The sequence below is a fragment of the Oreochromis aureus genome, linkage group 12 (assembly GCF_013358895.1).
Source record: "Oreochromis aureus strain Israel breed Guangdong linkage group 12, ZZ_aureus, whole genome shotgun sequence".
NCBI classification, from domain to species: Eukaryota; Metazoa; Chordata; class Actinopteri; order Cichliformes; family Cichlidae; genus Oreochromis; species Oreochromis aureus.
Genome location: NC_052953.1, coordinates 26,165,102 through 26,190,712, shown reverse-complemented (window position 1 = coordinate 26,190,712; position 25,611 = coordinate 26,165,102). Strand labels below are relative to the sequence as shown.

Here is a 25,611-nt window from a genome sequence, read left to right as displayed (position 1 = left end):
CGGTCTCTTTCCACTCTCACACAGACTTAACCTATAATTTGTTTCACTGATGGATGCAGATCCTTTATCTGTGTCATCCTCTCCCTATTTGTCTGTCATTGGGTGTGACCGAGGCCTCGGTGGCCTCAGAGACTCCGACTAGTGGAAAGTGACAGATGCTGTAGCCAGATGTGCAAAGGCAATGGAAGTTATATGGGGCCACAAACAGGAACATACAGTACTCTCCTCTTTAAAGACAACAATCCAATCCAACTTTATTTATAGAGCACTTTAAAAACAACATGGTTGACCAAAGTACTTTCCAGTAAAAAACAACAACAGTGAAACTAAAGTCAAGTTCATCTTACTCCTTTTCTTTTCACACACTTTCTACAATAAATCCTGTTTGATCCTTGCAGCTCGTGTTGGGTCAAGATAACAACTTACATTGAATGGACACATAAGCACATATGAGACATCCACTCACTACCCTTTTTACATCCATAACTGTGGAATATTCTCATACACAGCAAAATGATATACATATATTGGGAACTTAGGTGTTTGAGGGGACTGTGATAGAGTTGTCTGACAAGTCAACGTGTCGTGGAGAAAGACAACTGCTCTCACTGCTGCCATCTGGGTGTGAGAGCTGTGTAAGTGCAACCCATTTACCACACATTTTCAAAGCACTCGTTTACCCGATATGAATCACACACCATTATTACATCATACCAAAACACATGTTTATGACTAACATGTACATAACAGTTGAATAAATGCTTTTATTGGCAAATGAGTCAAGTGCTTCAGGGAAAAGTAGTGAAATCAGCAAAAAAAAAAAGAAGAGAGAATCTTTTAAAAAAACAGCTTATTTTTTTTCATCAAAAACTGAACAGTGTGTTTAAAAAAAATTGTATTAGGGCACTAAAAGCTTTACAAATATGTGGCTGTACAGTTAAAATGCATGTATGTCATGTATAAAAACAGATTTTAGAAGAATATTGGTGGTTGATGGAAAAAAATGTTATGTGGGATGATAATAACCTCAGAGGTACCTGAAAATCCAACCTGGACAGCTCTTCATTAATCATTGTCATACCTACACGGAATTGTAATTTTTTTATATTTTTAAATATTAAATTTTGGATGTTGTAGCTCACAGACTGTGGCCCACGCTGCTAATCATAGAGTTCACAGTGCAGCTTATATTGTCCACAATGAGGCTCATCTTTCTCATTTAGCAATTTTAATTTAGATCAAAATGACAGTCAAAGACTAACATATGAGTTCCTGAAGAAAAGTTCTTGTACATGCTTCTTTTTGCACTTCATAAATCTGACGTTTATTTACACCAAGAAATAATTGATCTCACACTGTTCAAGGTAAATGGTAAAATGGCCTGTATTTGTATAGCGCTTTACACAACCAGTCATCCACCCATTCGCGCACACACTGGTGATGGCAAGCTGCATTGTAGCCACAGCCACCCTGGGGCGCACTGACAGAGGCGAGGCTGCCGGACACTGGCGCCACCGGGCCCTCTGACCACCACCAGTAGGCAACGGGTGAAGTGTCTTGCCCAACGACACAACGACCGAGACTGTCCAAGCCAGGGCTCGAACCGGCAACCTTCCGATTACAAGGCGAACTCCCAACTCTTAAGCCACCGCCCCAAGGTGCAGAACGACTACTCTTTAGAGTGGAGTGAACCCAAAGGACATCCACACTTTAACCCCACTCTTTACAGTGGTGTCTCCTGTGTGGGGTTCAAAGCTTTATCTTGCATCAGCTCGTCATGCAGCTTAGAAGATAATGTACATGGGGGAAATAATTATGTGATCCTCTCCTGAATTTGTAAGTTTGTTCATTTATGAACAGTCTCTAATTTTTGTTGTAGCTTCGTTTTCAATTTTTTTAGATGAGAAGTAGACACAAATCCCAAATCAAACATGGACTTATCCATTGTGAAATTTGTTCACACACTTGCTCTCTGATGGATGCATAAGGGGGAACTCAGGGTTCAGTATCTTGCCCAAGGATGCTTTGACATGCAGACTGGAGGAGGCAGGGAATCGATCCGGCAGTTGCCCTGCTCTAATTCCTGAACCACAGCCACCCTCACTTGCCCCCTATTTGTGGAGCTACACGCTGTGTTGCCCTCTGTGAATAAAAATGAAATACAGCATAACACACAGGACTAGAGATGTCCCAATCCTGGATCTATAATATATGTAATCTATGATGTTTAAAGAAACAATTTAGTGAAAGCAAATACTGATATGAATCAATCACATTTTTTTTATAATTTCCTTTCCCCTATTTTGTGCCAGGGAAACAAAGAAGTTTTAATTTAATAAAACTGCCTTGTCTGTTTAAAAGTCTGTTGGCTCCTTGTCACTGTCATTGAACACTTAGCCACTGCCAAATTGATGTGACCAAACAAATAAACATCAGCCAGTGCCACAGGAAAGTGTCTCATCTGCAGATTGGTCTACAGCTAAGTTTGGCTGGTATAGTGATTCCACAGATAACTTTATGCAGACTTTCAGCATGTACAGTAGTATGGTATTTATCAATGGGCTATTACATTAAGTAGTACTATACTGTGCAAGTGATGGTACAGATGTCTACTATGGTAAATCAGCATACTGTATCTGATACACAATAGCAGTAATAATAATAATAATTACTTTTAGTTTTAGTAGTGATAGTGACAGGGGCATTATTTTTAGTAGTATTAACACTACATGGCTGCTGTGTAAGTCCTGAAGACACTACAGGATGGCAAGTTTTGTTGTTCTTATGAAATTATTCCAATTTTACATAATGTAAGCATGATAGACAATATAATGAAGTTAGCACAAAAAGTGTGTTTGTCTCTTTGTTGTTACAATGCGTCTTAGCAATAACTCATATCAGTAGAAGGCCTGTTTATTTCTCCTTAAATGGTGCCACATTTGTAAGGAAAATGTATTTGTGGGTTGAGCATCAGAGTTGAGCATGTGGGTTGCACCCATGAAAAACTTGCCAAATCTTCTCCGCCAGTGCCAAACAATGTACTCTGTTGTGGGATGGTGTCTCATTCTTCAACCAGCATCTGTTGCAAGTTAGGCGATTGTGGTTGTGTTGGTCATTTTGGCATGAAGAGAGCACCCAAAGCTGATCCCACAAGTGTTCAATGGGGCTGATATCAGGACTGCAGGCAGGCCATTCCATCCTCTCCACTCCCAAATTCTCGAGGCAATCTCTGATAATGGCATGGGTTGTCATCTTGGAGGATAGAGTTTGATCCCAGACTGTGGAGATATGGGATTGCCACTGGTTGCGTAATCTCATCTTAATATCTCTATGATGATTGCCTCTATGATGATAGGTCTGTTACGCTATGGTGCAGAAATGAGCATAGCATTCTCTTTAAATTTATGATCCAAGTGGCATAGGCAGAATCTGGACTCATCGCTGAAGAGAACATTCCTCCACGTGTCGCTGACAACAGGCCTGACGGTGAAGGGCAGTCATGGCATCCTCCTGGCAGCACTATGAGACCAGAGATTGCCTGTCTTCTGATTTTCTGGGTAAAGTGTTGTCAACCATATTGTCCTGCAAACCATGACTGCAAATCTAAAGAATAGCGCCAACAGTTCCTAAGTGCTACAACAAAATTGTCTTGTGCCGTTGTCTTCTTCAGATGCCCATTTCTTTGCCTGTCTCTGACATGCTCCATTATATGGAACTTGGCCTTCAATTTGGAGATGGTACAAGGGCTCACTCCAGATAATGCTACAACTGGGACACCAGCTTAAAGTTGCTCTATGGCACAGGCCCTATCCAGATCAGTCAAATGTGCCATGCTTGGAGCAGACACCAACTGACCGCTGTAACAGGGTCCATGCTCACAGGTGCTGCTAATCAGGGTCTAATTGTCAACACCTGATTCTGGGGTACCAGAAGCTAAAAAAAAGAGTCAGTAGCAGAATAAGCCGCTAGCAGAGGAGATTTGGCGAGTTTACATAAGTTTATATACCCATGAATACATTGACATAACAATAGGACATTGAAACTAAATAAATCCAACCTGTAGGGGGCGCTGCTCCTTTGCATCGATGATCCTGCTCTGACCTTTGACAGCGGAAGAGGAAAAGCGCGGCTTGTTGTGCGCTCGTGTTAGCGGCGCTATTGTAACGTATGCGAAACGCATTTTGTTGTATGAAACTCGGACTTTTCGAAAACTGGCTAATGCTACAAGTGTAATCAGTGCACTCATGTTCACAGCGTCTCTTTAAGCAGGCAGAGTGAGGTCGACTCTGTGGATATTAACAGTCAGTTAGCCGTTTCACAAAGTGCGCTAAAACCTGAGGGAAAACCAGCACCATGGCGGATGTTACTGCTCGAAGCTTGCAGTACGAGTACAAAGCGGTGAGTGTGTTTAGAGTGAGACAAAAAAATAAAAAATCAGAGGCAGGGATTGTTATTCTGTAAAGTTATCAGGAAAAGTGTTTGGTGTGTACTGTTATTAATTGATATTTATCCTTGTTTAGCTAGCCGTACTGCTAACTAGCATTTACTTCAGCCTGTTGCAGCGCAGACTGATGTACTGTCTCATCATCACACTGTTTTTATGCCGAACTCTTAGAACTCTAACTTGGTGCTTCAAGCCGATCGCTCTCTGATCGACCGCACCCGGAGAGATGAGCCCACCGGTGAGGTGTTGTCCTTGGTCGGGAAGCTGGAGGGGACCAAGATGGGTGACAAGGCCCAGAGGACCAAACCTCAGAGGCTGGAGGAGAGACGAGAAAAGTCAGTGCAGACAGCTACATATATTGTTCATGTGAACTTAAAGCAATACATAATTTATATACACTACCGGCCACTCTGATGTTCCTGTTCCCCTTGTCATTAATGCAAATGTGCAATAGCTAATTACATGCCAGCAACTCAGTGCATTTAAGCATTTAGGCATGGTCAATCTGCATATCAGAATGAACAAGAAAGGTGGGTTGACTTTGATCATGTCTGAGTATGCAGAAAAGCATCTCTGAATGCACAACATAAATGGATGGTAGTATTTGGGATAAGCAACATGAATGCAAGAAGGCAGGATAGACTGCTGGTGGTCTAATAGTGTAGGGGATCTTTTTGTTTAAGCATCCCATTATGATTCCAGTGTACCCCTCATCTGACAGCTGTTTATAGCAGGATAACGCACTATGTCACAAAGCTCAAATAGTCTTAAACTGGTTTCTTAAACATGTCAGTCCAATAGAGCACCTCTGGGATGTGGAGGAACAGGAGATTTGCATTATGGATGACGTGCAGTTGTCAAATCTGCAGCTACTGTGCGATGCTGTCATGTCAGTGTGGCCCCAACTCTCTGAGAAATATAGGCTTTAACTCGTCGAATCTATGGTTTGAAGGCAAAACCGGTTGATTTAAAAAAAGAACAAAATAATCCGGTATTAAAAATCACTTCATTAGTTCCACGTGATAACTTAATTTTGAAAAACTGAAAATAAAAGTATGGGGAAGAACAGCTGTCAAGTTTGATGTCTCTTCAAGGCAATTCTCAAGAAAAAAAGAAAAAGTGAACATATGTGACATGCCTTGGAAGATGTTTGCCACTCAAATGGCCAAACATGGCTCTACTGTTAACATATCATCTTTTATTTTTTTTTATTTTTTATCCAGGAGAAGAAAAAGGGATGAAGACAGACACGACATTAACAAAATGAAGGGCTTTACCCTTCTGTCTGAAGGCATTGATGAGATGGTGGGCATTGTGTACAAACCAAAAACCAAAGAGACCAGAGAAACATATGAGGTGTTACTGAGCTTCATCCATGCTGCTTTGGGAGATCAGGTCAGTGAACGCCACAACAGCTGCTTTCTTGAAGTATTCTGCTTCTGTTTCCGCTACATCTTGCATGTTTTACTCATTATCTCATTACGTTTTTACAGCCGCGTGATATTCTCTGTGGAGCAGCTGATGAAGTTCTGGCTGTGCTCAAGAATGACAAAATGAGAGACAAAGAGAGGCGACGGGAAGTAGAGCAGCTTCTCGGACCTGCTGATGACACGCGCTACCACGTCTTAGTCAATCTGGGCAAAAAGATCACAGACTATGGGGGGGACAAAGACTTGCAGAATATGGGTAGGCACATTCAGAGTAACTGTTGAATGAAAACTGTACAGGATCCATCAGTTTTCTCTAAAAATATTCATTATGTGTGGTATTTTTTATCCACAGATGACAACATTGATGAAACGTATGGTGTCAATGTTCAGTTTGAGTCTGATGAGGAGGTGAGGCTTGTAGCTCTTAAGATTTACAGCTGAGCTGATTGATTAGTTTGTGTCACTGACTTTTCCTGTCTTAACATACAGGAAGTTGATGAAGACCAGTATGGCGAGGTACGAGATGAACACTCCGATGAAGACAGTGAAGGAGTGGAGGCAGCTGTGGATTCCACTCTCTCAGCTAATGTAAGTTTCCATTCGTGGCATTACTCTATTAAGCCCATATTTGTGTTTAGTCTTTGTGAGATATTGCAACTGTGCTGCACAGTAACTAATAAATTACCTTTCACTTAGCTCGGTGGTGCGGGTGACGTGATGACAGTGAAGAAAAAAGATTTACATCCTCGAGACATCGACGCCTTTTGGCTCCAGCGTCAGCTCAGCCGGTTCTATGATGACGCCATCGTCTCACAAAAAAAGGCAGATGAGGTCTTAGAAATCCTCAAGGTAGGTTTGTGACGTTCCCTGTGTTTTTGTTTGTTTAGAGCAGGTAAGTTTGTATTTGTCAACATCATTCTCTCGTCTCTTATTTTACAGACTGCCAGCGACGACAGAGAGTGTGAGAACCAGCTGGTGTTGCTCCTCGGCTTTAACACCTTTGATTTCATTAAAATCCTGCGTCAGCATCGTCGCATGAGTAAGTCTGCTTTGTTGAGTGAAACTGTTACAGAGCTAATGTCTTTGAAAAGGTACTGATTTCTTTCTCTTCTCCCTTGACACACAGTTCAGTACTGTACCATGCTGGCAAGTGCTCAGAGTGAGGCGGAAAAGGAGCGCATCATAGGAAAGATGGAGTCTGATCAGGAGCTGTCAAAGATTCTCTACCAGTTGCAAGAGACGGAGAAGGAGGATATTATTCGAGTAAGGAGGCTTGATTGTGAGATTATGTGAACTCTTTGTGAGGCTCAGTTTGTCACATTATTTATTTTTACGTCCTTTAGGAAGAGCGGTCTCGCAGGGAGAGAGTGAGGAAGTCCCGTGTCGATGACTTGGAAGCAATGGACATAGACCATGGAGAGGTATATAACACTTTCAATATATTAACTACAAATCATCCTGTCAGGAACACTACTTGTTGTGAGTTTTCTTTTACACATTTCTAAACTGCATAGGAAAATTGTCCTTTCTGTCTGACAGTCAGTGACCCCTCGACAGCTGCTAGACCTTGACGACCTGGCTTTCAGTCAGGGGAGCCATTTCATGGCCAACAAGCGTTGCCAGCTGCCAGACGGCTCTTTTCGTAAACAGCGCAAGGGCTATGAAGAAGTCCACGTACCTGCCCTCAAACCTAAACCCTTTGCTGAAGATGAGGTTTGTCAGTTATGTTTCTTCATGGGAACATTTTAATTGTCCAAATGTGCAGCAGCTAAGGAAAAAATAATAGTAATAAGTAGCATATAACTGTGTTCAGGTCCTACAGTCAGCACTATTTTGTGTCATCAGGTACTTGTTCCCATTGAGAAGTTGCCCAAGTACGCCCAGGCTGGATTTGAAGGCTTTAAAACCCTGAATCGCATTCAGAGCAAGCTGTTCAAGACCACCATGGAGACAGATGAGAACCTGCTAGTGTGTGCTCCAACGGTGAGCACGCTTTGTTAAAGCCAGAAAGCATTTCAATACTTTCCCCCAGCTGGATTTTCTCTTATGAGTTTGTGTTTGTTGTGCACACAGGGAGCCGGTAAGACCAATGTCGCTCTGATGGCAATGCTGAGAGAAATTGGAAAGCACATCAACATTGATGGAACAATTAATGTGGACGACTTCAAAATCATCTACATAGCCCCCATGCGCTCTCTAGTACAGGAGATGGTGGGAAGTTTTAGTAAGGTGAGCCTCGTCTGTCCTGCACAGCTTTCTTTGCATACTTGACAACCATCAGGGAGCACAAATCTGAAAACCTTTTTCCTCCTTTTCCCAGCGTTTGGCAAGTTATGGCATCATAGTGTCCGAGCTGACGGGAGACCACCAGCTCTGTAAAGAGGAGATTAACGCCACTCAGATCATTGTCTGCACCCCAGAGAAATGGGACATCATCACTCGTAAAGGTGGTGAACGTACCTACACCCAGCTAGTGCGCCTCATTATCATAGTAAGTGCACAGTTTTGTCACTAAAAAGCAAATGTGCCAGTTGACTTGACTTTTAATGATGAATAATTTAATGTGGGTGTTCAGGATGAAATCCATCTGTTGCACGATGACCGTGGTCCTGTGCTGGAATCTCTGGTGGCGAGGACCATCCGCAACGTGGAGCTGACCCAGGAGGATGTGCGCCTGCTGGGCCTCAGTGCCACACTGCCAAACTATGAAGACGTGGCTACCTGCCTGCGTGTTGATCCTGCCAAAGGGCTCTTCTACTTTGACAACAGGTGTGCTGCTTAAGCAAAAAAAAAAGACGTTTTTATGATGATTTCTATGAACAGCTGTTTGTTTGCTCTTCCTTATTGCTTATTGCTGTACGGCTTTTCTCTGTAGTTTCCGTCCCGTGCCCCTGGAGCAGACTTATGTTGGTATCACAGAGAAGAAGGCCATCAAGCGTTTCCAGATCATGAATGAGATTGTCTATGAAAAGATTATGGAGCATGCTGGAAAGAACCAGGTGAGTCCTGTTTGACTTGTTCTTCCAAAGTGATATAATTCGGTGACCTGAATTAGCCTAGCGTTATCTAAGATGTGTCTGCTAAAATATGTTTTACTGCCAGCTGAGCTGTGTAAATGCTAATGACATTTTAATTAGACACCTCTTCTATTTTTTTTTCCTATTCATTTATTTATTTATGTATTTTTGCTGGATAAGCACAAAATGAGATTTTTGAAACCGGGGACTCCTAACACTGTTTTCTCAGTCACAGTCTGCACTTCGCCTCGATCATATAATCCTCTTCTGCAAGAAAACCACAACTCCTGTTATTGGTTTTTTATCATTTTTGCCCTCCAGTGAAAAACAAGATATTTGACATTGTGCTGCTTTCATTGTTGTTACTATGTGGCTTATGTTATAATTTGATCCCTAAAAAGCGACAGTTCACTCACTGTTAATATCAACATAAAGGAAAGAGGCGAAGCCCAACAAAATATCAAGAGGAAATAAATGTCCAGGTTTCCATAGATAAACCTGCAGGTTACTACTCTCTGTAACTCTCCTCTGTGGCTCCCAGAGCTGGAGGGTCGAGGTCCCTCTAAACCCGGGCCTCCTGTCAACCCTGTGTCCATGCAGACCTTTCCAGTGTGTACGTGCTCTTGTGTGTTTATACACAGGGAACTCACAGGGCTGAGTTTTTGAATGTAACTTCTTACTTCAGTGTTGTTTCTCTGAAAAATCTACAGCACTGCGTTACCAAATCTGAAAGCCTTACTTTTTTCCTCCCAACAGGTTCTAGTGTTTGTCCATTCCAGGAAGGAGACTGGGAAAACTGCCAGGGCCATAAGGGACATGTGCCTGGAGAAGGACACTCTGGGTCTTTTCCTCCGAGAGGGTTCTGCATCTACTGAAGTGTTGAGAACTGAGGCGGAGCAGTGCAAGGTGAGCAAATGTCATTAAACTGGAAACATTTTTTAAAACTCTTGTGTGGTAAATGCTTTTAATACCACAACTGAATGCTAAATTTAACCTTCTTATGCAGAACCTAGAGCTGAAGGATTTGCTCCCATACGGCTTTGCAATCCACCACGCTGGTATGACCAGAGTCGACCGTACGCTGGTGGAGGATTTGTTTGCCGATCGACACATCCAGGTTCTGGTGTCTACAGCTACTTTGGCTTGGGGTGTCAATTTGCCTGCACATACTGTCATCATCAAAGGGACACAAGTGTACAGCCCAGAGAAAGGCAGATGGACTGAACTGGGTGCCCTGGACATTTTACAGGTCAGCCCATCCTTTCTTGTTACCAAACATAGTAAGGTCTGCTTTAGTTTGTAGCTTTACTAACTCTATTTATTGAAAATGTGTTTGATTCCAGATGCTTGGTCGAGCTGGCCGTCCTCAGTATGACACCAAAGGAGAGGGAATCCTGATCACGTCCCACGGAGAGCTGCAGTATTATCTGTCCCTGCTGAACCAGCAGCTGCCCATTGAGAGTCAGATGGTGGGCAAGCTGGCTGACATGCTCAATGCAGAGATAGTACTGGGAAATGTGCAGAATGTAAAGGTTAGTGACCTGAAATGTACATGCAGCTATTTAAGACAGAAGGATCAAATTTTCCTCGTTTCTTTAAGTTTCGATTTCTCAAATTTGCCATTAGGATGCTGTGAACTGGCTTGGCTACACGTATCTCTATGTGCGCATGCTTCGCAACCCCACCCTGTATGGTGTTTCTCACGACGACCGAAGTACAGACCCCCTGCTGGAGCGGCGCAGGATGGACTTGGTGCACACAGCAGCCAACATCCTGGACAAGAACAGCCTCATCAAATATGACAAGAGGACCGGCAGCTTCCAGGTATGCAAGTCTCAGCTGAGTGTTGGTCGTTTTATTCTTGGGAGTGGATGTACTGATTAGAAGTTTCACTTTTTTGCCTCTTCACCCAAAGGTTACAGACCTGGGCCGCATTGCCAGTCACTTCTACATCACCCACGACTCAGTCCAAACCTACAACCAGCTGCTTAAACCCACGCTCAGCGAGATCGAACTCTTCCGAGTGTTCTCACTGTCCTCAGAGTTCAGGAACATCACAGTGAGAGAGGTATGCTGACCCGCTCACAGCATCGATGGTTTAAAAATTATATCTAAAATGAAGAAAAGTAACATACAGCTTTATCTTGTAGGAGGAAAAACTGGAGCTTCAAAAGTTACTGGAAAGAGTTCCTATCCCTGTGAAGGAAAGCATTGAGGAGCCCAGTGCGAAGGTAAAGACAACCAGTGATGGTGTTTATGAAACGCAAAAATATGATGTGCTTGATTTCCAGAAAACACACACCATGCCTTTGTAAAGAGAAACATTACTTCACATTTGCAGTAAATAATACTTCCTGTACTTTGTGTTCTCGTTTCAGATCAACGTGCTGCTCCAGGCATACATCTCTCAGCTGAAGCTTGAAGGCTTTGCTCTCATGGCCGACATGGTGTATGTTACACAGGTGCAGAAACGGCGTACTTCCGTTATTCATTTACTTTTACGTTTCCCTATATGCTTATTTAAAATTGTAATTTCATTTTAGCTTGAAGGAGAAGTCCCAGGCTTGTTGTAATTCATAGAAATTTCCTTGTATCTTCTTCCTGCAGAGTGCTGGGCGATTGATGCGGGCCATATTTGAGATTGTGCTAAGCAGAGGCTGGGCTCAGCTCACAGACAAGACTTTGAATCTCTGCAAGATGATCGATAAGAGAATGTAAGCCCTTTCTTGACTCACTCCTAGATTAACACTCCCTTTGCTTGGTCAAAGCTGCAGGCATCTGATACTCTGTCCTCTGTGCAGGTGGCAGTCCATGTCTCCTCTGCGTCAGTTCAAGAAGCTGCCAGAGGAAGTGATCAAGAAGATTGAGAAGAAAAACTTCCCATTTGAGCGACTCTACGACTTGAACCACAACGAGATTGGTGAGTTTCCTTCCTCGGTGTTACGGTTTCTGAATTTCTTCTTCAGCCTGGAGAGTAATTAAAAACCTCCTGGATGTTTGATTTCTAGGTGAACTGATCCGAATGCCAAAGATGGGGAAGACTATTCACAAATATGTCCACCAGTTCCCCAAGCTGGACTTGGCCGTTCATGTGCAGCCCATCACTCGCTCCACACTCAAAGTGGAGCTTACAGTCACACCTGACTTCCAGTGGGATGACAAGGTCAGGACTTAGATCTATAATGGAACGCTAATCAGACAGTTTTTCCCATACGACTGCACTAGGGGGTAATCAGTGTATTGGTCCCAGTATGTTGACTGCACCCTTAATCCCTGAAAAAAAATGATCAGCCCAGAGAACACACTGAACTCTTTTTTTCTATACTCCTGACTTACTTTCGTTTTGCTGTTTAGATTCATGGGTCGTCTGAGGCTTTCTGGATCCTGGTTGAGGACGTGGACAGTGAGGTCATCCTCCACCATGAGTATTTCCTCCTCAAAGCCAAGTACGCCCAGGACGAGCATCTTGTCACTTTCTTTGTCCCAGTGTTCGAGCCTCTTCCACCGCAGTACTTTATCCGTGTGGTCTCAGACCGCTGGCTGTGTAAGTGCTTTGATTAAAAAGTGTCATAGCTACACATCACAATCATGTCAGCATTTTAATTCATTTTTGTTTCTTTTATTTTTCCCCAAGCCTGCGAGACTCAACTCCCAGTATCTTTCCGTCACCTTATCCTACCGGAGAAGTACCCCCCACCCACTGAGCTGCTGGACCTGCAGCCTCTTCCTGTCACTGCCCTCAGGAACTCTGCCTTTGAGGCTCTCTACCAGAACAAGTTCCCCTTCTTCAACCCCATTCAGACACAAGGTACAGACTACATGCTGTTCTCCTTAATCCATTTCCATCATTATTTAAAAGTTGCTTCCCCGTTAGAAGCAGCGGTCTGTTTTCACAAAATTTTCTTCACTCATCTGTTTTACTTTTACTCCCGCAGTCTTCAATGCTGTGTACAACAGTGATGATAACGTGTTTGTGGGAGCTCCCACCGGCAGTGGAAAGACCATCTGTGCAGAGTTTGCCATTCTGAGAATGCTGCTGCACAATGCAGAAGGTCGCTGTGTCTACATCACCCCAATGGAAGCACTGGCTGAACAGGTCTGAATTAAATGAGTTAGCACCTATGAAAACTGGCAAACTGGTTTTCTTCCAGCCTGATTCTGTTAGATCTAAAACTGACATGAGTGTGGTTATCCTTGTGTCTCAGGTGTTTATTGACTGGCACCAGAAGTTCCAGGACATCCTGGACAAGAAGGTGGTGTTGCTGACAGGAGAGACTAGTACTGATCTGAAGCTCCTGGGAAAAGGTGACATTATTATCAGTACCCCTGATAAATGGGACATCCTGTCTCGCCGTTGGAAGCAGAGGAAGAACGTCCAGAATGTCAGCCTTTTCATTGTGGATGAGACGCACCTTATCGGAGGCGAAAATGGAGTAAGAACAGAGTACTACCTGCTGTTGCACTTTTGTGTGTGTGTGTGTGTGTGTGTGTGTGCGTGTGTGTGTGTGTGTGTGTGTGTGTGTGTGTTGTGTTGTGTTAATGGATTTTGTTTCTTGTCATCAGCCTGTGTTGGAGGTCATCTGCTCCAGGATGAGATACATCTCTTCCCAGATTGAGCGTCCCATCCGTATCGTGGCCCTCAGCTCATCTTTGTCCAACGCCAAAGATGTGGCCCACTGGCTGGGCTGCAGCACCACAGCCACATTCAACTTCCATCCCAATGTCAGACCCGTGCCTCTGGAGCTGCACATCCAGGTCTGTAAACAACATGCTAGTCAACAAAAAGAGAAATGTGTTTCTTAAATGGATCAGTGCTCACAGCCAAGAAAGTACCTGTCAGGTTTCTGATTGCCTGTCAATCTTTTACTGTTTTTCTAGGGTTTCAATGTGAGTCATACTCAGACTCGCCTGCTGTCCATGGCGAAGCCGGTTTATCACGCCATCATGAAGCACTCTCCCTCAAAGCCAGCTGTGGTTTTCGTCCCATCCCGCAGGCAGACTCGCCTCACAGCTATCGACGTTCTCACTTTCTGTGCTGCTGATGTGGTTCCTCAGAGGTCAGTCACCATGGCGAGATTCACACCTCAGACAGACAACTTCATGGAAATGATGCCAGCATCACATCTTCGCACTGTGGTCAAAGAGTAAATGTCTTTTCTGCAGGTTCCTGCATTGTGCTGAGAAAGACCTGGCTCCGTTCCTAGAGAAAATAAATGATTCTACTCTGAAAGAGACTCTGGCCAACGGCGTGGGATACTTGCACGAGGGCCTCTCTGCAACTGAACGCAGAATAGTGGAGCAGCTCTTCAACTCAGGTATGACTCACTTCTGCTGCACTTTGTGCTGGACAGGTAGGTGGCTTTTAGAAAAGGGGAAAAAAACAAAACAGAGTAATTTTTCTTTCCTTCTCTTCTGCTTTGACAGGTGCTGTTCAGGTCGTCGTGTCCTCTCGTTCACTGTGCTGGGGCATCAACATCTCAGCACACCTCGTCATCGTCATGGACACCCAGTACTACAATGGCAAAATTCACGCGTAAGACATCCTCTGTTTATTACGGAAGAGGATTAGGGCCACTGGGAAAAAAAGAAGTGGGCAGGTCTTTTTTTTTTTCCTTCTTTTCCTGAATTCTGAGAAAAAAAGTCAGAATTCTGAGATTAAAGTCAGAATTCTGACTTTTTTCTCAGAATTCTGACTTTTTCATCAAAATTATTTTTTTTCAGAATTCTGACTTTAATCTCAGAATTCTGACTTTTTTCTCAGATTTTTTTTCCAGTGGCCCTAATCCTCTTCCGTAGTTTATACTGGCTTTTTGTTTGTTATATAAAATATATTTAAATAAAACTTAATATGTACTCTGCTGGTGATATTGACTTTTTGCTTTCTTCTATCAGATATGTGGATTATCCCATATATGATGTCCTCCAGATGGTGGGCAAGGCAAACAGGCCCATGCTGGATGATGAGGGGCGCTGTGTAATCATGTGTCAAGGCTCTAAGAAGGTAGACAGACCTCAGTCACTTCTGTGGTGTTGAAAACAATGACTGTACAACAGTAAGAACAAACCATTTTGATTTTTCTTGATAGGATTTCTTCAAGAAATTCCTGTACGAGCCGCTGCCGGTGGAGTCTCACTTGGATCATTGTCTCCACGACCATTTCAATGCTGAGATTGTCACCAAGACGGTAGAGAACAAGCAGGATGCTGTCGACTACCTGACATGGACATTCCTCTATCGCCGTATGACCCAGAACCCCAACTACTACAACCTGCAAGGTAAGTCCCGTCCTTCAAAGGGAATAACCGACTTATACTTTGGATGTTGGGAACAATTTGCTCATGTTGAGCTGTGGCTTCTGTCCTCCTGACAGGCATGTCACATCGCCATCTGTCTGACCACCTGTCTGAGCTGGTGGAGAACACATTACACGACCTGGAGCAGTCCAAGTGCATCAGCATCGAGGATGAGCTGGATGTAGCACCACTCAATTTGGGCATGATTGCTGCCTACTATTACATCAACTACACCACCATCGGTTTGTGCTGACGCCTCCTGGATTTTTCAGATTTGTATCATCATTCCTTCACGTATGTGTTCAACTCAAACCTAACTGTGGTGCTTTGCTCTTCTTACAGAGCTCTTCAGCATGTCACTGAACGCCAAGACAAAGATCCGCGGCTTAATTGAGATCATCTCCAATGCTGCCGAGTATAAGAACATTCCCATCAGACACCATGAGGATGCACTTCTCCGACAGGTAAACAAAGTGACGAGACCCAAACAGAGCAGCATTAACACATCTGCAAGAAGACACCAAGATGAAATAACACACTTTTATGTGCTCTTTGCATTTCAGCTTGCACAGAAAGTGCCCCACAAGCTGAACAACCCAAAGTTCAATGACCCCCACGTGAAGACTAACCTGCTGCTGCAAGCCCATCTCTCCAGGATGCAGCTGAGTGCTGAGCTCCAGTCAGACACCGAGGAGATCCTCAGCAAGGTTCAGTTTTTTCTCTATAAAGCCTAACAGTTTTGTTTCTGGATTTTATCCATCTATATGTTTTTGAACAAGCTATTTCTTGCACGAAAAGCACACATGTAAACAAAATGTGTCTTGAAATTAATGAACAAATGGCCAGACCAGTTACACACATCCAAAAAGACAGCAAACAAACAATGAAATAAGCAAGCTTCCATATTTGATACAAAGGAAAGAAATTGCTGCCAGGTTTCAAAAAACAGTTAGGTTGATGTTTTACTAAAGCAGCTGTAAAAAGTACATGATGTCCTAAATCCACTGTCCATGTGATGGAGGTGAGGAGTCCTCTTACTGTAGGATGAGCCTTCTTGTCACACATGAACAAAAGACAGCTTGTACCCTGTTCAGATTCACATTTCGAGGGTTTACACCCAAATGTTGCTGTAATAGATTTTAGAAAACATTTAAAAATTGGACGCAGTAAATTTGTTAATTTTGGATTTGACTGAAATATATGACAAAGGCCCAAAAAGACTTTAGAATGATCCCATAGGGAGTGGGTTAGATCATGAGATCACTGTAAATCAGTGCTTCCCAAAGCGAGTGCCGGGGCCACCTGGTGGGGCCGAAGGTACTGCAGGTGGGCCGCAGTAATAACAGAAATTCAGTTTTAATTCAATTCAATTTTACTTACATAAACGCCAAGTTACAACAGCAGTCGCCTCAAGGTGCTTTATATTGGAAGGTATATTTGTATACTTAAAGAATATGTGTGTGTTGTCTTTTTTGTAGGCTATCCGACTGATTCAGGCGTGTGTCGATGTGCTGTCCAGCAACGGCTGGCTGAGTCCTGCACTGGCTGCTATGGAGCTGGCACAGATGGTCACTCAGGCCATGTGGTCCAAGGACTCGTACCTCAAACAGCTGCCGTTCTTCACCTCAGAGCACATCAAGCGCTGCACAGAAAAGGTAAAATGATCCTAAGAAACTCTGACTCTCACTTTAGTGTAGATGAATCTCATGCTGATTGAACGTGCTCACGTTTCCTTTGCTCATAAGGGAGTGGAGAGCATCTTTGACATAATGGAAATGGAGGATGAAGACAGAAGCGCATTGCTGCAGCTCTCGGATTCCCAGATGGCCGACGTGGCTCGCTTCTGTAACCGCTACCCCAACATCGAGCTGTCGTACGAAGTGGCAGAGAAGGACAGTGTCAAGAGGTGCGTGTACAGTCTGTCAGCAGCACTTTTCGCTGTGTTTCCTGGAAACTAAAAATTACATTTCAAAATTGCACAGATGGGTGGGAAATTGATCTCTTTCCATATTTATTCACAGTGGCAGTCCAGTTCTGGTTCAGGTTCAGCTGGAGAGAGAGGAGGAGGTAACAGGTCCAGTCATTGCACCGCTCTTTCCCCAGGTAAGTTCTTTTCAAACATCTCCATGGCATATATATTTATTTAATTTTCACCTTAATGACCAACTCTTGTGGAAATACTTCATCGCTATAGAAACGCGAGGAGGGCTGGTGGGTGGTGATCGGAGACCCCAAGTCTAACAGCCTGATCTCTATCAAGAGGCTGACTCTTCAGCAGAAAGCAAAGGTCAGTGAGTCATCTTATAATAGCCAGGAATTATGTTTTAACCACCAGAGGCCTCACTTAGTTTATGTCCCTTCACCGCAGGTCAAGCTGGACTTTGTTGCCCCGGCGATGGGCATCCACAACTACACCCTGTACTTCATGAGTGACGCATATATGGGTTGTGACCAGGAGTACAAGTTCGGCATAGATGTAAAGGAGGCTGACAGTGATGGAGACAGTGACTCGGACTAATCAGAGACTTGATTATTGCATTCTTCAGCAGTTCTCTGATAGATCGGGATCAGTAGTTTTCTTTTTTTGCTGTAGATATCCAACCTGATTCACATTTCTTTATTTTGACTCTGAGTCTCCCATTATCATTTCTGCTCTTGTGAAAATCATTTTTGTTTTCAGTTGTTTCTCAGTGAAGTCCCTTAAATGATGCCAGTCCAAGAATATAGTGTACAGGATCTGTTTGCCCACATGTAGTACAGACACATGGCTAACCAAGCCCCAGTCTGAGTTTTCAGTATAAGAGGTTTAACACTTTGTACTTTTGTGTCAGTTTTGAGATCTGACAAAAATTTAATTGGCCATTGTGGATTAAAGAAACACTTAAAAAGGAGATGTGCTTTATAAATCCTGGGGATAGTGCATCCTTAAACCAGGTAGGGTGCATAAAAACAACCGGCAACTATCCGGTTATATTTTGCATTCACATCATTTTATTATGAAATGTAATCCTTGGACTGGTTGAAGTGTTTTACTGTCTGAAATGTTTTTGCAATAAAAAGGAGAAGAAACATTTTTCACTTTATTTCATAGTTAAACATGTTATTTCTATTAATTCTCAGTGGCGCTGCTACTCAAAGCACATGAAGCAGTATTCTCAGCATGGACACAGATGAGCGCTGATGTCAAGCAGAATCCTGATGAGCTATAAAATAATGATCTGTGGTGAATGCCGCAGAAAGTTCCCAGTTTAACTCGTAACTATGCACTCCAGTGATGTTCATTCCTCTTCTTGGAACCTCCAAATGGCGATTTCTCCGTTATCGCTGCACGAAGCCAGGAGTCCCGCCTCCTTTGGGTTCCAGGACACGCAGTTAACATCTTGGTTGTGAGCTCTGGCCACTTGAGCAGCCAGCGAGAATACTGGCTCGTCGGGATTGGCCGTCTCATCCTCCTTGAAAACTCGCACTGCGTCATCACCACAGGCAGTTGCCAAAGCGCCAGTCAGCTGACACCTGAAGAAAGATTTAGGTTCACTGTGACGTCTAACAATGACAAATTCATGCACGTGGAGACCACATCTTTGGGATTTCTGGTGGTCAGTTAACCTCCACTTTATGTTCTCACATAATTCTCTGCATAGAGCACCACATATTCCTCACAAATTTCCCACGTGTGGGACTAATAAAGGTTATCTTATCTACTGCATTGTTACAGAGAAATTACAAGTTGTGGAACGCTTAACCACTGCTATCGCTAGACGATCTTAGAGGTGCAGTGTGTAAAAACGACTAGATGTCAGTAAATCTAAGAACAAATTCAGCTGAATTCTTTTTTCTAATAATCCTAGTTACAGTTTTCACCTCAAAAACTGCCATTAATCTGTAGCTAGTGTAAGCTGCTGATATGTCAGGTGAGACGTGCAGGTCTATTTACTTTGGAGGAGGCTGCAAAACTTACAGGGGTCCAATACAGGTCACTGAAGCTCATTTTTTATCCTATTACGGTGATACTGAGGTGAGTTGTTGAGCGATCTGCTGGGGTCGGCATTTGTGAATCTTTTTTTTGCCAATAAACTTTGAGAATCTAATGAAACACTGTAACAGCGGGAAAGTGTCACTTTTAGGACCCTCGAGCCTAACATTAGCTGGTATTAGAGGATCGCATGTCTAATCTGCCGACAATAAGTAACTGCAACAATATCAGGAATAAATTAGCATTTTCATGCATGTTTTTGTGTGTTAGAGCCCTGAGGTGAGGAAGAGGATGACATTTTTATTCAGTTACGGGTCACGCTGTTTCTTTCCTTTATGTTTTCACTTCCTTGGTGAACCCTTCTCAGATGGTAAAACATATGAATAATCTTTCATATCTTTAGTCTGAAGGTGAAAACACAAATTGCCTCCACACCACATGAATCCCCCGTCCTTTAGCATACTATATATCTGGCAAGTCTCTTCCTACATACATAAAACATGATTAGGCTGAACTGCAATCCTCATCTCGGTTACTCCATTCAAGATGGCGAGGCAACGTGGTGGCTTCCACACTTATGTATTTTTAATGGATTAAATCTAAGTTTATGAGAATGCATAAGATGTAATTACACACTAATAGATGTATGTTTATGTGCACAATGGTCTTTTTTTCTATTAAATGACTTCAAACAATGACTAATTGCACCTTTAATGATTGACTGAAGCATTTTACAAGAATGGCAGAGTACATTACAAAAATAGTCTTACCAGGAAACATCATACACCGTTCGTCCATGGTACCCAGACAGAGTGCAAACACACTTCCATGACAGATCTTAAACAGAAAAGCAGAAAAAAAAAAATACATATTGTCAATATTTTTATTACAGCATTGATTTATGATAAAACTAATTAGTCCTAACCATTGCTGACTCACCCGGTCCACTTTCAGCTGGATACTCTCTCCAGATCTTCACAGTGCGGTCATCGCTGCAGGAGGCCAGCCTCTGACCAGCCGCATCAAAACACAAACTCCACACTGTGGACGTGTGTCCCTGTAAGGTGGCCCGGCACTCCCAGTCATCATCCTCTTCTTTGTAAAGACAAATGTTGTTGTCATAGCTGGCTGAGGCCAGGAGCTGTACAAACACATGGTGAGTGCAGGGTCACGTGGTGTTGCAACTGGAGATGAAAAAACAATCATGTGGACAGATCCAAATGAGACCTACCTCCTGGGTCGGGTGCCAGACAACGTGCTTGACGTCTTGCGTGTGAGAGTTCACAACTGTAACACATTCATACTCGTCTTCTTCATCCACTGCAGAGCAGAAAGAGACAAGGTCAAGTATATAAACAGACAGTGGCGCAGATCAGTTAGTGCAATTTAGGCGCTCTTTAATACAAACCTTCCCAAACCCAGACGCTCTTGTCTCGGCTACATGTGGCTAGAAGATTCCCTGAAGGGGCCCACGCCACACACTTGACCTCGTTTTCGTGTCCTTCCAGCACAGTCAAACTCTAGGAGACAAAGTGTGGGTAACAATCTGCAAAGATGCAGCATTTCTAAGGCATGCCATTTAACACAATGAACAGGAGACCTGTCATCTGACCTCAAAGTCATCGTTCTTTTTTTTCCAGATGCAAGTGGTAGCATCAAAGCTTGCAGAGGCCAGATAATTCCCACAGGGAGACCAAGCCACTTTCCTCACGGTGCGCTGGTGTCCATCCTGCAGCACGTTCTTACATATCCAGGAGTCACCTGAAAAACGAGAGCAAGGTAAAGGGGTGAAGGATGTCAACTACTGTACTATAATGCTTTGTTATGCGACTGAGGCTGGGGGTGTCTGCGGTTCAGTTCATGGAGAGCTCACCTTCTTTCCCCCATATCCGGATGGTCTTGTCGCCCCCACATGAGGCCAGCAGCGTCCCGTTGGGGCTCCAGCTGACGAACCAGCAGCGGGAGTCCGGGTGTGCGCTCAACCTCTGAACCAGGGACAGAGCCTCCTTCATGGTCGAGCTGGGAAAATACTTCCGAGTCGCTGTCACTGACAGTTAGCCGAGAAACGAGACAGGAAATGGCCCGAAGCACCAAAAGCAGACAGAGAGCAGCAGCAGCACTACAGCCCTAAACCACAGTCAACAACCAGGGCACGGATACAAAAATGGCCGTATCTGCGCTGAACACAGTCTGTAACTAGCACCAAACAACAAAGTGCAGAAGTTCACAACATCACCGGTGAGCAAAATGCCGCCATCTTTACTTATCTAGTCCCCGCGCTGCATTGTGGGTTGCAGTTTCGTGGTCTTTTTTTTTCCCCTCGGGAAATTTCACGTAAAAAACAATTCCGTGAAATTTACGGTGTTTTATTTTATGTCGTGTTTTATTGTATTTTATTGATCTAAGGTTTTATCTTGTTTGTTCTTAACTAACTTGTAAAGCACTTTGGTCAGTCTTGTTTCTTTTAATTGTGCTATAAATTTTTGGTCATCTCTTTTTATGATTTCCTATGAAGTATTCACGCGAGCACCTTTATTTTGTTAATGTACAATGAGTGAGTTTAATAAAATAAAGAAGAGAATTTTATGTTATTGTATGATGACTTTCTGCCATAGGAGGAGTCGCCAGTAGGTGGGAGTACTGACTTTTACAGCTATCGAGTCCGCGAAGAAGAAGAATGGTATGAACAAGGAAGTCAAGTGTTTTCGAGGAAGCCAGCGGACGCTTCCTTTTGTTTTGTCTTTGTTTTTTGTGTACCAAATCTATCGTTATTTTTATTAGTATTGTTAGCTAGATTACTTTATAGACGTATGACTGTCGTGTCGGTCGCTGTTATAGTTATTTTTTGTAAAAAAAAGAAAAACTTGACGACATTTTGCGTTTACGAGAAGTTAGCTTTTCAGGCTAACAACAGAGCTAGCAGGCCTGAACCATCTGTCCATTGTGTTGCCGTCAGTCAGACACCTGAATTGCTTTTGATTAAACAGCTAGTTTTATGGTCTGTTTTAATTTGGAAACATTTGAAACCAGAGTGAACAAAGGAGCCGGGTCGCTGTCATCAGTCCAGAATTAGCTTTACCGGCTGTCGGTTTTTTGGCTGACTTGCTCGTTACTACCGCAGTGCTGTCAGGTACACTGACAATAAAGGGAAAGCAACACTATACAACAGAGGACGAGGAAATCGGATTAGGATGTATGCCCCGCCGGGTTCTACTGTCCCTGGAGGCCGAAGGAGGAGAGGCACCTCGTTGCCCAAGCAGCCGGAGCGGAGCCTTGTGTCGGCTCTTCCCGGAGCTCTGTCCATCACAGCGCTGTGTACAGCTCTGGCTGAGCCGGCTTGGCTCCGCGTCCACGGAGGAACCTGTCCGAGACAAGAGCTGGGGGTGTCAGATGTCCTGGGATACATTGACCCCAAGCTTCTGGATGGTGAGGCCCACACACAAGCTCCGTTAAAAACCCACAGCAGCAATTAATCCCAGATCTCACGTGTAATGCTCTGTGATGTGTCCGTCTGTTCCCATCAGATTACTGCGTGAACCCGCAGACCATCTTGCTGCTGAGAGTAATCGCTGCCTTTTGTTTCCTGGGAATCCTCTGTAGTCTGACTGCTTTTCTCTTGGATGTGTTTGGTCCCAAGCACCCTGCCCTGAAAATAACCCGCAGATATGCATTTGCACATATTCTCACAGGTAATAATCTTTTTTCCCCTCTTGCTGTCTAGAAAAAGACAGACAATGTGTAAATTCAATGATCTGTAACTGTCTCTTTCTGTCTCCCACCAGTGCTGCAGTGTGCCACAGTCATAGGTTTTTGCTACTGGGCCTCAGAGCTGATCTTGTCCCTACAGCAGCAGCACAAAAAGTACCACGGCTCTCTCATATACGTCACTTTTGCTATCAGCTTCTACCTGGTGGCGGGCGCGGGTGGAGCATCCATCCTCGCCACAGCTGCAAATCTTCTTCGTCACTACCCAACTGAGGAGGAAGAGCAGGCTTTAGAGCTGCTCTCGGAGATGGAGGACAGCAGTGAAACATTTCCTGCCGATTATGACATTGCCAATCAATTTCAACCGCCACCCGCATACACACCCTAATGCCACCAGACTCGCCTTTGTAACACCTTTCTCTCTCAGCACAGCTACTTAGCTTGATGGGCAAAGCCCAGCTCTTTATCAAATGGATATCTTTGCAAAAATACTCAGTGAACACAGCGTGTCAGTGCGCAGGTTCCTTGAATGACGGTGCTTGGGTGCATGAAAGCTTTCTTTAGTGGTGACAGAAATTTAGAAGCTAATTCTTACTTTCACCACTGGAGTTGTTAGTGAATTGCATGTAAATGGCTTTTAGGGATTTGGTCCTTACATGTAAAGAAAACTAAACTTGCTGGAAGTGCTCAACACGGCTCATGACAATTAATTGATGGAACAACCAGAGCTGGATCGTTTTAGTAGGATTTAGTTGAATGAGCGCTATCGGCGGTTGTTTTGCTCTCGATCGGACGTGAGTGGAGCTTTGTTTGCTTTATGGTTTTAGTTTGACGTGCTTGCCATTTGTGTGAATTTTATTTTACCGACACCTTACAGATGCAGAAATACACTGACAAGATTCTTTAAACATCTTTATTTTATATAAGATATCAGATTGGACCTTATTTATTGTCTGTGCTGTCTTTTTGTAGTTTTTGCTTTGTTCATCTTTTCACTAGTTAAATCTTTGTTCACTTCTGTACTTGAAATAAGAAAACTGTCAGAAATTGTGAGCCAGGTCTTTGGTGTTTTAAAACGAATCATGGTGTGTGTGTGTGTCCGCGCGCGCATGTGTGAGAAAGTGTGTGTGTGTGTGTAGCAATCGAGAGAAAGTGAGAAACATGTTTGTATTATTTCACAGTAAGGGTGACATTTAGTTTAAAAAACACCTCACCGCATCAGAAGTTGTTCATTATATTTCTCGTGTTTGCTTTTGAAAAAAAAAAAATTACTTGCACTTTGTGATTCCCACATGTGACCGTTTCAGTATGCATTTCCAGTGCATGAGTTCATTTGTGTGAAGACTTTAAACTTTGAGTCACCATCTAAACGAGAACATCTCACACAGGCAGAGGCTTGGACTTGTGACTGATGTTGTGATTCTAGTTGATTGTGTATTGTTCTGTTGATTCCATAATTTTCTGCATTTGTCCCTCAAACTGTCACTATAACCCCCCTTCCCTCCTCAATTTGTAAATAATGATCATTTATACATTTAAAAAAGAAGTGATCATAATAAAGGAAACCTCATACTTTTGCCTCTCGCTCGTCATCTGTGAATTAACATTGATTTATTGTGATTTCAGCAAATGCAGCCCGAAGGATCTGCGTTGATCTAACAGTGTTGTGACTTTAACATTTACGTCTGCCTGGGGTATTTCTGGTCTCGTAGTCTAGAGACTGTAGACACAACATGGCATTAAAGAGAGTAAGAGTCTTAAGGTCTAATGGACTTTAGTGGGCGTATGGTACGCCTTTTACTGTGAAGAGTTCAGAAGTATGAAGCAGTTTAAATGCTCGATCCATCCGTTTTCTTATCCATTTGAGGGTCGCAGTGAGGCTGGAGCCTAGGAGAGAGAGAGACTGGGTACGTCCAAGACAGGTCGCAAGTCTGTTGTAGGGCTAGCACAGAGAGGCAGAAAGCCAATCACAGTCACATTCACACAAATGAGCAATTCTGAATCACCTCTCACCCTACCAAGAACAGAGAAACCCCATAGAAAAAGCCCCATCTGACTGGGGGACTTGAACCCAGGACCTTTTTGCTGCTAAAAAAAAAAAAAGAGTCTTACTGGCAAAGACTGCAAGGCTTTTCCCGGATGCATAATGTGGTCAATATACAGACTTTAAATAATGAGCTAGCGTAGAATAACATATATCATGAGGCTAAATTACAGACTGTCAAGTTCTGCCACACTTCATAAATCAGATTACCTTAGATTACTTTGAACTAGCTAAACGCACAAGATTTAAACAATCCCTGTAATTGAATTGGGACAAAGGAGTAACTATAGAAAGCGGGGAAAAAAGGCTCACTCAGGCATCACATCGATTGTTGCCTTATATAAAAGACACTGTGACTGTTTTGCAAAAGTATATGTTAGCTGTTCTTCAAGTTCGCTTGTCTGCATCTGTTGCCAAGAGTTAAACTATTAAAAGGTCAAGATACTGTTTGGGTTGAAGCACTACATGTTTACATTGCTCTTCAAAGCTGAAGTGTCACTCTGTGGCCAAATGACTTAATCAGATAAATAAACAAGGTATTAATAGGAAAGAGTGTTCATGAGGAGGAGAGTAAGTCAGTCAAGGCGAACAAGAGACGGCTCTTCTCAGAAGACAGAGCTTACGTGGTAACGTCACTTAGCCCCACTCTGCAGGTATATATACGGACAACCTCGTTGACATCAACACCACGACCATTAAAAGTC

The 25,611-nt window shown here is 43.4% G+C and overlaps 3 protein-coding genes across 3 annotated transcripts; 2 read left to right on the top strand and 1 right to left on the bottom strand.

Annotated features, from left to right (window-relative positions):
- Positions 1 to 4,093: 4,093 nt before the first annotated feature.
- snrnp200 (small nuclear ribonucleoprotein 200 (U5)) lies at positions 4,094 to 18,256 on the top strand. Its single transcript, XM_031744317.2, has 44 exons — positions 4,094 to 4,398; positions 4,616 to 4,779; positions 5,668 to 5,839; positions 5,938 to 6,130; positions 6,227 to 6,282; positions 6,364 to 6,462; positions 6,571 to 6,723; positions 6,814 to 6,913; positions 7,001 to 7,137; positions 7,218 to 7,295; positions 7,414 to 7,587; positions 7,720 to 7,857; positions 7,948 to 8,103; positions 8,195 to 8,365; positions 8,450 to 8,643; positions 8,750 to 8,873; positions 9,648 to 9,797; positions 9,898 to 10,140; positions 10,235 to 10,423; positions 10,518 to 10,715; positions 10,807 to 10,959; positions 11,042 to 11,122; positions 11,270 to 11,353; positions 11,499 to 11,605; positions 11,693 to 11,811; positions 11,900 to 12,054; positions 12,246 to 12,435; positions 12,526 to 12,699; positions 12,827 to 12,987; positions 13,097 to 13,324; positions 13,455 to 13,646; positions 13,770 to 13,948; positions 14,055 to 14,206; positions 14,316 to 14,424; positions 14,784 to 14,892; positions 14,978 to 15,167; positions 15,263 to 15,427; positions 15,528 to 15,649; positions 15,749 to 15,892; positions 16,664 to 16,840; positions 16,931 to 17,091; positions 17,207 to 17,288; positions 17,380 to 17,472; positions 17,554 to 18,256. Exons 1-44 carry the CDS (start codon positions 4,354 to 4,356, stop codon positions 17,701 to 17,703), a joined length of 6,411 nt encoding a protein of 2,136 aa, XP_031600177.1. The 5' UTR covers positions 4,094 to 4,353; the 3' UTR covers positions 17,704 to 18,256.
- ciao1 (cytosolic iron-sulfur assembly component 1) lies at positions 18,253 to 21,455 on the bottom strand. The gene is made up of 7 exons (XM_031744329.2): positions 21,032 to 21,455; positions 20,771 to 20,919; positions 20,567 to 20,678; positions 20,390 to 20,478; positions 20,098 to 20,299; positions 19,929 to 19,995; positions 18,253 to 18,698 (listed from the first exon to the last, which is right to left on the bottom strand). The coding sequence occupies exons 1-7, from the start codon at positions 21,168 to 21,170 to the stop codon at positions 18,464 to 18,466; spliced, it is 993 nt and encodes a 330-aa protein (XP_031600189.1). The 5' UTR covers positions 21,171 to 21,455; the 3' UTR covers positions 18,253 to 18,463.
- A 367-nt stretch (positions 21,456 to 21,822) lies between these two features.
- On the top strand, positions 21,823 to 24,440 carry tmem127 (transmembrane protein 127). The gene is made up of 3 exons (XM_031744341.2): positions 21,823 to 22,584; positions 22,683 to 22,847; positions 22,941 to 24,440. The coding sequence occupies exons 1-3, from the start codon at positions 22,350 to 22,352 to the stop codon at positions 23,249 to 23,251; spliced, it is 711 nt and encodes a 236-aa protein (XP_031600201.1). The 5' UTR covers positions 21,823 to 22,349; the 3' UTR covers positions 23,252 to 24,440.
- Positions 24,441 to 25,611: the final 1,171 nt, after the last annotated feature.